The sequence below is a fragment of the Cetorhinus maximus genome, chromosome 26 (genome assembly GCF_964194155.1).
Source record: "Cetorhinus maximus chromosome 26, sCetMax3.hap1.1, whole genome shotgun sequence".
In the NCBI taxonomy this organism is placed as follows: Eukaryota; Metazoa; Chordata; class Chondrichthyes; order Lamniformes; family Cetorhinidae; genus Cetorhinus; species Cetorhinus maximus.
In genome coordinates, this window is record NC_135904.1 from 34664882 (window position 1) to 34676934 (window position 12053).

The 12053-nt window shown below is 44.1% G+C and overlaps 1 protein-coding gene across 3 annotated transcripts in view; it reads right to left on the bottom strand.

The window, feature by feature from the left end:
* The window catches only part of arnt2 (aryl-hydrocarbon receptor nuclear translocator 2), a 357501-nt gene that overhangs the window by 60408 nt on the left and 285040 nt on the right, over positions 1-12053 (bottom strand). For all 3 annotated transcript variants that reach the window (XM_078530482.1, XM_078530481.1, XM_078530483.1), the window contains exon 16: positions 5084-5252. In XM_078530482.1, coding sequence (XP_078386608.1) covers positions 5084-5252 — 169 coding nt within the window. The remainder of the gene's footprint in view (positions 1-5083; positions 5253-12053) is intronic.

Genomic DNA, 12053 nt, shown 5'->3' on the forward strand with positions numbered 1-12053 from the left:
ACCATCCAAACCCACCACTGCTACCATCTAGAAGGACAAGAGTAGCCGATACATGGGAACACCACCACCTGCAAGTTCCCCTCCAAGCCGCAAACCATGCTGACTTAGAAATATCTGTCGGTTCCTTTACTGTTGCTGGGTCAAAATCCTGGAACTCTCTCCCTAACAGCACTGTGGGTGTACTTACATGACATGGACTGCAGCGGTTCAAGAAGGCAGCTCACCATCACCTTCTCAAGGGCAATTAGGGATGGGCAGTTAGGGATGGGCAATAAATTCTGGCCTAGCCAGCGACATCCACATCCCATGAATGAATATAAAAAAAAATTCATTTACTACCTCAGCAATGCCCTCTGCCTCAATGTGTAAATCCTCTTTGTGGCCCCTAATTGGTCCTACTCCTTCTTTTATCACTCTTTGGGATTCTCTTTTATGTTCGTTGCCAAGCGGCATACCTTGGCATGGAGGGCATGAAGAGACATAGGGGTTGTGTGGGGGGGCATTGCTTGGCTTTAACAGATTCCCTCATGCAGACTACGGCTCACGACACCTCCAAGGGGCTGTGAATCACAACCTTTTTGAAAACCTGGCCCAACTCCATGAAAGTTGCAGAGGGCTAGGATGTGCCTATCCCGCAATGAGGCTGGCCAGGTTGGGAGTGCAGGGTTCCTGCTCGTGACCCGAACCAGCCCACACCCTTAAACGGCACTTTTAAAAATCAGAAACCTTAGAAATGGGGTCAGGAATCCTGAAATCAGGTTCTGGACACCATTTTTAAAGGTGCATGGAGTCTCCCCCACTCTGTGAAATTCCAACCCGACATCTCGTTATGCATCTCAGTGCCATACTTTGTTTTATAATACTCCTTTCATAATATAAGTGCCTTGGGAGGTTTCATTATGTTGAAGGTGATGTACAAGTTGTTGGTGTATATTTTCTGACTCAAAGGAAATCAGCTAGTTCTAAACAATGATTGCTAATCATTTTTAAAATTCATTTACGGGATGCAGGCGTCGCTGGCTAGACCAGCATTTATTGCCCATCCCTAATTGCCCTTGAGAAGGTGATGGTGATCTGCCTTCTTGAACCGCTGCAGTCCATGTGGTGTAGGTACACCCACAGTACTGTTAGGGAGGGAGTTCCAGGATTTTGAGCCACTGACAGTGAAGGAATGGCGATGTATTTCCATGTCAGGATGGTAGGTGGCTTGGAGGGGAACTTCTAGGTGGTGGTGTTCCCATGTATCTGCTGCCCTTGTCCTTCTAGATGGTAGAGGTCATGGCTTTGGAATGTGATGCCTTAAGGAGCCTTGGTGAGCTTCTGCAGTGCATCTTGTAGATGGTACACACTGCGACTACTTTAGTCGGTGGTGGAGGGAGTGAATGTATGTGGGCGGTGTCAAGCTCTACCATTACCACCAAGTCAGGGGATAAACCCTGGTTCAATGAAGGTTGCAGGAGGGCATGCCAGGAGCAGCGCCAGGCATACCTAAAAATGAGGTGTCAATCTGGTGAAGGTACAACACAGGACTACTTGAGTGCCAAACAGCATAAGCAGCAAGTGATAGACAGAGCTAAGTGATTCCACAACCAACGGATCAGATCTAAGCTCTGTAGTCCTGCCACATCCAGTTGTGAATGGTGGTGGACAATTAAACAACTCACTGGTGGAGACGGCTCCACAAATATCCCTATCCTCAATGATGAGGGAGCCCAGCACATCAGTGCAAATAATAAGGCTGAAGCATTCGCAACAATCTTCAGCCGGAAGTGCCAAGTGGATGATCCATCTCAGGCTCCTCGAGAGGTTCCCAGCATCACAGATGCCAGTCTTCAGCCAATACATAATCTATTCAAGTAGTATTAACACCTAAAACAGCCTAAGCTTATAACAAGGAAATGTTCAGGACAGCAATGAGGATAAAGAGATTTTGGTGAAACCCATTACCATGCAGGTTGGCCGAGACCAAAACAGAAACAGGAGTCAATTTCAGCATGTGTAAATCTACAGCACAATCTATTACTCACCTGTGATGACTGACAGAAACAGAAAGTGATTCTACAGAAGTTCTTCTGTACGAAATGCATATTGAGTGTCTCCCTCAAGACACCAAAGAGCCAGGCATCAATGTATTGGAGTAGAACTGCAATTTGACTCCTTATATTAAATGCATAATTTGGCAATCTAAAATAAAATGTAAAATACTGACACAATACAATGGTCGTAAGGCAGCAGAACGTAACATCAACTCCTGCGCAGCAGATTCCTGTTGTCAGGCATGTCCACACCACACAATAGCCATGCACGTCCAGAATGGGAGGGAGCACAGAATCTCTGGGCAACTTACATTAGGCTGCTCTTATACCTGGGATGAAATGTGTCTTAGCAGCTTTTCTAGCAGCAGAGCTTTTGGGACTGTCCTCCCAGCTTGGCAATAGAGAGCAACATGGAGAGACCAAAGACATTTTTGATAAACAAATTAATGGCACAGGGAAGGAAAATAAAATGATTTATAATACTTGATTTACTGTAATTTGTGCCTTAAACTATACTTCATTTGACAATTCATAGATGTGCATATATTTCCTAATTATTGTGATAATGATTTATCTGGAAAATCAGCAATAAAATCCATATTAACTTTCATAATCATGGCATCCAAAGTTCCAAAAAAAGGAAAAATGAAAACAATAATGATCTTTTATGATTTTTTTGACACTGGTGACTTCAAGAATTTTCCATCATCTCCAAACCCAATATAAAAGCAAGTGAACAGGACACTGAGTAGAGCGCATACCTCTGCCAACTCAATATTATTACAATTATGCAGCTCTTCCTTAAGGTTTCTCCCTGCCTGGTTGATGCTCTGTAACTACAAAGCTGAAAAATAAATGTCTTTATTAAGAGCTTCCATCTCATCGAGGAGGCTTCAGGTTAGTCCACATCCAACAACCTGCCCTGAAAACTCTGCTCACATTTTGACAGCTATGACAAGGAGCTGAGTCAATCTACAAAATTCTAAAACAATCAATAACATTCTAAATAGAACAACCCAAAACATTCTAAAAGTGAGGTCAATTTGCCCCATCTCCCAATGTTAAAAGATCCTTTAAAAAATTCCAGGATCTAGATCTTTGCCAAAAACTAATCAGCTCTTCCTTGGGCCATATGATTAGTTGAAATTTGTCCATTAGTTTAAGACAAATGCACTAACAGGGTCAAAAACATTACCTCTGCCCACCTTTAGTGGTGGAGGTAACAAGTGCAGCCCACAGACAACCGCTGAAGTGTTCAATTAATCCATGAGAAAGAAAATGAAGGTGGTAGCATTGGTGGTGGTAGTATTGAGCTCAATATGGCCCCAGCAACCACTGGTGTAGAGAAGGAACCTGGATTTTGAGAATGAAGAGAAGCTGACAATTTTTCCCTTCTTTATTTGATATGTTCTCCACATACTGACGATGTACCAAAATGCACAATCAAGGAAGAATGTGGAGCCTCTTTATAAAGGGGCTTGCATACTCTGTCCTGCAACACAGTACTGGCTGGTATCAAAAGAGACTAATGCAAGGTAAAGGGAGAGCTCTGTTAGCTGCATTATTCATGCCACTGATTGGTGTCATTGTGAAGAGGCATTTCTCATTATAATGGCTTTTTCATTTCATATTTCAACCTTTCTTTAAGGGGGAACCTTCATAGAATCTGATAACACAGAAAGATGCCATTTAGCCCATTGTGTCTGTGCTTTGAAAGAGTTCGCAATTAGTCCCACTCTCCTGTTCTTCACCATAGCTCTACATTTCTGTTTTCATTTTCAAGTGTATGTAATTCCCTTTTGAAAGTTACAATTGAATTTACTTTCACCAACCTTTCAGGCAATGCTTTCCCTAAACAGCATAGTCAGTTCTACACTATTTAGGCTGGGACTTCAGCCAGATTTATTGATATAATGAGAGAATAATAAATATTCTAGGATGTTCTACAGAATATGTAAACCCACTAGCTACTTTTACTCACCATCCCCAACGGTGCTAGTTGGTGATGACTTAAGTAGACTGAAAAGGCTTCCCGCGTCTAGAGATAATGAGGTAGATGAAGCACAGGTTTATCTCTGTTTCCTAGCTTTTTTTTTTCCTGGAACAGTTCACAAGCCTAAAGCCAGAGGTGTCACTCCATATCAAGCATGGCTGACCAAGAGACTCTCCTGCTCTTACTGCCTGCCACAGGCAAGCTGGAAGGGTTTGCAGGTCTGGGAGCGTTGCGAACTCACCTTCCATGGCCATCAAGTCATGGAGTGGGACTTGATCATAAGATAATAATAATAATGAATAATAATAATGAGGTTATCTTCTTGAAACATAGAAGATCCTGAGGGGTTTGTTAGATTGGATGCTGAAAGGATGTTTCCCCTTGTGGGGAGACTAGAACTAGGGGGCTCCCATTTAAGACGGAGATGAGGAAAATCTTTTTCAGTCAGGGGGTCATGAGTCTGTGGAACTCTGTCCCAGAAAGTGGTGGGGGCAGGGTCATTGAATTATTTTTTAAGACAGGGGTAAAAAGATTCTTGACTTTATAAGGGAATCAAAGGGAGTGGGGATAGGACAGCAGAACTGAGACCACAATCAGATCAACCATGATCTTATTGAATGCTGGAGCAGACTTGAGGGGTTGAGCGGACGATGCCTGCTTCTAATTTGTATGTATGTATGTTCAAACCTGGAGCTTCTGGCTCAGAGGCAGGGGCGCCCACTGCAACACAAGACCTTCCAGCTGGTGGTGGAATGGTAGAATTTCTCAGCACTAATGGCAGTGATCAAGTAACAGCTTATTTTAGCGTAAAAATAATGAATTTAAAAATCTGCAGCAAAAAGATATTATGAAGCCAAACTGAATCCCTTGGTGGGGTAGGGGGGTGTGTGAAAGGTAAACCAGCATTTTGGGCTTGCTAATCATGAGGACAATGGCATCACATCAGAACAAGTTGACGTTTTCCTCAGTCTCTACCCCAATTTTTGGCCCATCTATGGTCATTGGTCTGGGAAAAAAATCACTCTGGTCACGACGAGGTTAGGTCCTTACTTACCAAAACCAGTGGATCGATTTGCCAGGCTGGTATAAGAAGGTCCTCCTGGAGAAGATGTAGACACAGGGCTGGAGAGGGGACTGAAAGTCGATGGGTCCGCTGGGAATGTATGACTGGATCCCATGGCGAAAGGTGGTGACTGAGCCTTGCCGGATTGAGATGCAACTTGCTGAAAGAGAAAATGATATTTTATAATGTGCAATTGCTTGATGTCCAAATAGAAGTAATTCAAATAAAGCACTCAATATGCAAATGTACCAAGTTTTAGTAGAATGCTGCTTTGAAAGCTTATTAAAGCTGAAAATGTCATACCAACAAGATGAAAAATGCTAACTAAACATATTAGAGTGAGGTTCATTAAGATGTAAAGAACATGAGCAACAAATAACATGCATATATCGCTGGGGATTGAATCCCAATATTCGAACTGAATTCCCAGGTTCTCGTTTTAAAATAAAAATTTTCAACATTCAAAATGAGCGTGAACAAGGCGGCTAATATTAGCACTCAAGAATTTCAATCCCATACTTGTAACAGGCCACACTTATCATAAATGTAGCATCATTTTTGTGGCGCGAACCATTTTAAGTCATTTTATTTTACTAATAGAGAATCAGTGAGTGTCACTGTTCCAGCTCTGTGTTCCATCTAGCCATTAGAGACACTCAGAATTGTCTTTTTGCCCCATATTTTCTTAGCCTACTACTTACTGCTATTTACGAATAAATCATAAGGGAGCATTAATTTCCCAGTTCCTTTTGACTATATGCATGCTCAGGTCTCACCTTTTGTTCTATATTTTCTCTCCCTAGCTCACAGGTGCTGAATTAAGAACATAAGAAATAGGAGCAGCAGGATGTCATTAGGCTCCTTGAGCTTGCTCCCCCATTAAATAAGATCATGGCTGATCTGATTGTGGCCTTAACTCCATTTTCCTGCCTGCCTCCTATAACCCTTGTAGATCAAAATCCATCTAACACAGCCTTGAATAAATTCAATGACCCAGCCTCCACTGCTCTTTGAAAGGGTAAAGAATTCCAAAGATTAATGACCCTCGTGAATGAATACCTCATCTCCATCTTAAACGGGGGATCTCTTGTTTTGAAGCTGTGTCCCCAAGTCTTAGATTCCCTCCAAGAGGGGAAATATCCTCTCAGCATTTACCCTGTGAAGCCCCCTCAGAATCTTACATGTTTCAGTAAGATAACCTCTCATTCTTCTAAACTCCAATGAGTATAGGCCACAACCTGCTCAACATTTCCTCATCCAGGGATCAACAGAGTGAAACTTCTCTGAATTGCCTCCAATGCAAATATATCCTGCCTTAAATAAGGAGACCAAAACTGTATACAGTGCTCTAGTGTGCTCTCATCAACACCCTACTTTTATACTTCATTCCTTTGCAATATAGACCAAAATTTCATCTGCCTTCCATATCACTTGCTGTACCTAGATGCTAACTTTTTGCGATTCACATACGAGGACATTAAGATCCACTTTTTGCGATTCACATACGAGGACATTAAGATCCTTGTTAACCATAGCATCCTGCAGTCTGTCTCCATTTAAATAATGGGCCATAACCTCCGACTGGTGTCGTAAAGTGCTGACCTGCAGGAATTAGAAGAAATGCCTACTTACCTGGTCTTGAAAATTATGTTGGCGCTTCCATTTGCCGGAGCTGCTTGGGCCTGCATCGAAAGACTCCTCGCAGGGCCCCAGCAAAGTCTAGCTCCAGCATATTCTAGAGGCCACAACCTGTTTTTACAGCAGCAGCTGCTGTAAAGCAGGTAAGTTTAAAGGGCCAGGGAAATTGACAGGCCAGAAAGAAGCTAAGTGTATAGGATTTGGGGGGTGGGGGTGTTGGGGGGCATGGGTTGGAGGTCCGTGGGGTGGTGTTGGGTAGGGGGTGGGGGGGGTGTCTGGGTGCTCGGGAGGGGAAGGTCAGAGTTCAAGGTGGTGGGGGAGTGTCAGTGGTCAGAGGGTTATCGGTGGTCAGAGGGGTGGGGTGTAATGGGTTGTCAGTAGTCAGAGGAGTGGGGGGGTGGGGGTGGTGTTGGTGGTCAGGGGGTGGGGAGTATAGGGGCTATTGGTAGTCGGGGGTGGGGTGGGGGTGGTCAGGGGTTGTGGAGGGGTGTCGGTAGTCAGGGTATTGGGGGGTTTTCGGTGGTCAGAGGGGTGGAGGGTGGGGTTGTCGGGGGGGTTATCAGTGGTCAGAGGGGCGGGGGTTATCGGTGGTCAGAGGGGTGGGGTGTAGGAGGTTTCGGTGGTCAGAGGGGCGGGGGGTGGTGTTATCAGTGGTCAGAGGGGTGGGGTGTAGGGGGTTGTCGGTGGTTGGGGGGTTATCAGTGGTCAGAGGGGTGGGGTGTAGGGGGTTGTCGGTGGTCCGGGGGGGTTATCGGTGGTCAGAGGGGTGGGGGTGTCGTTGTTTGGGGGACTGTTGGTGGTCGAGGGTGGGGAGGTGTCAGTGGTGAGGCGTTGGTGGTGGAGTGGGTGGTTGTTGGTGGATAGGGGTTGTCAGGGATTGCGGGGGTGGTGGAGGTGTCGGTGGTCATAGGGCGTGGGAGGTCGGAAGGGATGGGGGTGTCAGAGTTCGGGCGGCGTGGGCGGTGTTGCAATTTGGGGTGTGGGGGTTGTCGGTGGTTGGGGGGTGTTGGTCAGAGTGGTATTGGAGGTTGGGGGGTTGTGGAGGTTGTCGGAGGTCGGGAGTGGGGGTTGTGGGAGGGTCAGTGGATGGGGGTTGTTGGTGGTTGGAGGGGGTGGGGATTGTTGGTGGTCGGGTGGTGGGGTGTCAGTGGTCAGGGGTGGGGGATGTTGGTGGTCGTGTCGATGGAGGGGTGTCGGTGGTCGGGGGCTGGGTGTTGTTGGTGGTCGGCGGTGTAGAGGGTGGGGGTGTCGGGGGAGTGGGGGTTGTTGGTGGTCGGGAGGTGTATGGGATGTTGGTGGGGGGGGAGGGGGGGTTTCGGCGTTCGGGGTGTGGGGATTGTTGGAGGTTGGGCAGTGTCGGAGGGTGGCGGTTTGGGGGTAGGGGAGGGGAGTGTCAGCGGTCAGAGGGGGTGGGGGTGGTCGGCTGTTGGGGGAGTCCTGAGGGGTCGGTCTGGGTCTTTACAACAGTTACTCAGAAGTTAGAGAGGTTTTAATTCTTCTAACTTTATCTGGGTAACTATTGGTATAACTCCGGTGAAACCATCCGAAGTTTGCGATTTAAAACGCATTTTTGGATGATTCTCAGCGCAGCGCAATTGTCCAGAGGAAGGGTGCAGTTGTGGGTAATTGTTGTGCAAGCCCTCACCTGGGAACTTCCCAGAGGGGTTCCCCAGTGCATCTTTGGGGTACCCCCTCAAATCCAACTCTGGGGAGCACGGAAGTTACAGGCCAATATTTTAGTTTTCCATTCTAACTACCAAAGTGGATAGCCTCACATTTTTCCACATTATACTCCATCTGCCAAATTTTTGCCCATTCACTTAACATATCAACATCCTTTTGCAGACTCTTTGGGCTCGATCTTTAGGTTGGCGATTGGGCCCCAGGTGGAACTCCTGACGTCACCCTGCGTCATCTCCATTTTCAGGTTGGCGGGGGCACAGCCGAATCAGCTGTGCGCCCACTGACCTTCAACGGCCTACTGAGGCCATTTAAAAAGTCATTAACCTAATTAATGGACGTGCCCATCCAACCTTAAGGTTGGCAGGCAGGCCGGGAGCCCTGGCGGGCTTCAGAAAAAGCATGAAACCTCATCCACGGGCGCGATGGGGTTTCATGAGGGTTTTTAAAAATTTAATAAATGCTTGAGTTGAAGTGATGGACATGTCCAAACTCAAGTGACAGTGTCACATGAGCGGACATGTCAGGGGAATTTTTTCAACGTTTACTTTCAAAGTTTTAATTCTGAGCCGATCTCCATGAGGCTACACTTAGCCTCAGGGAGATCAGTGCGCTCTTTCGCACGATGCGTGAAAGAGCGAACTCCTGGCTGAGGGAACCCCCACACCCCCGCCCGCACAGGGAATGCATAGTACTTCCTGGCGGGCGTCATGCTGGGTGGGCCTTAATTGGCTCACCCATGTAAAATGGCGGCACACTCCCAATCAGGGACGCCGATCGGAGGCGCGCCTGCCCGTGCCCACTCCTGCACTTCCCCCCCAACAGGGGGAAAATATTTCCCTTTGTATCCTCCTCAAAACTTGTTTTCCTACCCAACTTTGTATCATCAGCAAATTTGGCTACAATACAGTCCCTTCATCCAAGCATTAATATGGATTGTAAATAGTTGACGCCACAACACTTATTCCTGTGGCACCCCACTAGTTACAGTTTTGCCAACCTGAAAAGTTACCTATTTATTTCAACTTTTTTTCCTGTTAATTAGTTAATCTTCTATTCACACTATTAGATTATGCCCTCTACCTAATTAGTCAATCCTCCATTCATGCTAATGGATTACCATGACCTTGTGTGGTAGCCTTTGTACGGTACCTTATCGAATACCTTTTGGAAATCCAAATACACTACATCTACTGGTCCCCCTTTATTTACTCTGCTGGTAACATCCTCAAACGAACTCTAATAATTCTGTCAAACACAATTTCCCCTTCTTAAGCTCATGTTTACTCGGCTTGATTGTATTAAGATTTTTTAAAAAAATGTGACTACTTCCTTCATAATGGATTCCAGCTTTTTCCCAATTACAGATGTTAGGCTAGCTGGCCTATAGCTTCCTACTTTCTGTCTCTCTCCTTTCTTGAATAGGGGTGCTATATTTGTGGTTCTCCAGTCCATTGCGACCTTTTCAGAATTAGGGAATTTTTGAAGATTACATCCAATGCCTCCACTATCTCTGCAGCCATCTTTAAAAAAAAACCCTAGGATGTAGGCCATCAGGTCCCGGGACTCAGCTTTTAGTCTCACTAATACTTTTCTCTACTAATAGTGATTGTTTCAAGTTCCTCCCTCCTTTTTGCCATTTGATTTCCTACTATTTTTGGGATGCTTTCTATGTCTTCTATCGTGAAGAAAAGTACACAGTTTTTGCTCAAAGCCTCTGCTATTTCCTAGTTTTGCATTATTAATTTCCCATCTCCTCCTCTAAGGGATCAATGTTTATTTTACCTATTCTTTTCCCTTTTATATGCTTGTAGAAGCTCTTACCGTCTGTTTTTATATTTCTTATTATTTTACTCTTATTCTCCAATTTCTCCCTCCTTGGAGCATTATACTATTTTTTCTTTTAATTTGATACCATCCTTAACTTCTTAGGTTAGCACGGATGGTTCACCCTTCTCATAGTCTTTCTTTCTGAATGGAATATATCTTTGTTGAGAGTTACGAATTATCTCCTCAAATGTCTGCTACTGCTCCTCTACCATCCTTTCTTTTATCCTTTTTCCCCCAGTTCACTTTAGCCAATTGTCTTCACGCCTTTGCAGTTGCCCTTATTTAAGTTTAAGGCACTTGTTTCAGACCCAAGTTTCTCACCCTCAAACTGAAAGTGAAATTCTGTCATGTTATAATCACTCTTCTCTAGGGGATTCTTTACCATGAAATCATTAATTAATCCTGTCTCACTACATCTTACCAGGTCTAAAATAGGCTGTTTTCTTGTTGGTTCTACAACATGTTAGTCTAATAAATTGTTACGAATACACTCTATGAACTCAGCCTCAAGGTTACCTTTGTCAATTTGATTTGCCAAATCTATATGAAGATTAAAATTATCCACAATTATTCCAATTCCTTTCTTATAAGCTGCCATTATTTCTTTATTTATATTCTGTATAATTATGGCAACTCCGAATGCCAGCTTTGGTCAGAGCATCTAACTTGGCATAGAACAGGATGACACACTTGGTTGGCATAACTCAGTTCTGATTAATAATCACGATAAAATACTAACATTGAATGTGTAGATCTTCAAAAGTAACCTGGCATTTGTAGAGAGCTAGGTCTTTTATTCAGTTTTGCCAAGTTCTGAAGAAGCATAGTTGCAATATTTTTTAGCCCACCCTGAAGTTCAATACAGAATATAGCCCACACTTAACAAGCTGGTGCTGACCTGACCACGGCTTCCTTACCTGTGAAACAAAAGGGAGGAAACAGAACTGACTAGTTAGAATTCTGACAGCTGGTAATAATCACCTCTGCTTATACCAGAGGTACCAATCTGTCTCAGGTGATTGGGGCATATAGGCCTGAGAAATGTTATTATTTTCATAACCACAATAAGGCAAAAATATAAACATGAAACAAGTGGGAAAAACTTCACTGTTTTGCCAATCTAAAAATTGAACGGGTTCTTTAAACGATCAAGCATGACTTGGGGTTCCTTCTATTCTAGTGACCTAAGCTTTGGACTGATCGAGAAACTAGTCCAAAACCTCCCAATTTGGTTTGCTACATAATTAATCGAGCGTTCATAACTTCACATCAGCTGCCAAATTGGCTTCAAATTCTAGCCCTCACAGAAATGAAACAACTGCTCCAATAACTTGACACAGACATTGGATTGGCTGAGAAAGGATACCCAAAATAGTGCTCGTCAGGCAGCATCATTATTGGTACATCAATATAAGTGAATTAATCTCACTGGTCTAACAAAGACTGAGGAAATAGTTTGAATAGTCATCACTGCCAAAAGCTTCCATTTCCTTAAATAGTTATGAATCTTTAGTTAGAAATAAGTTTTTATTTTGTACTCATTTTTGGCTGTTGTGCTGGATACGGGTTATAAAGATATTTGTGCAAATTGTGAATAAGTGTAGCAAGAAAACATTCCATGCGTTGGTTCTTGTCATGCACTATTGAAAAGTTAGTAATAGGAAAGCCTATTTTTGTATGCAAATAAGATTGTAATATTTATGTGAAATCTATGATTTTTACTTAAAATTGACTCAGGTCAAGGCATTCCTTAGAGAAAATATTTTTAAAAATCGGTTGTCATAGTTTTGGCATGGCAGAGGTTACTAAGCCT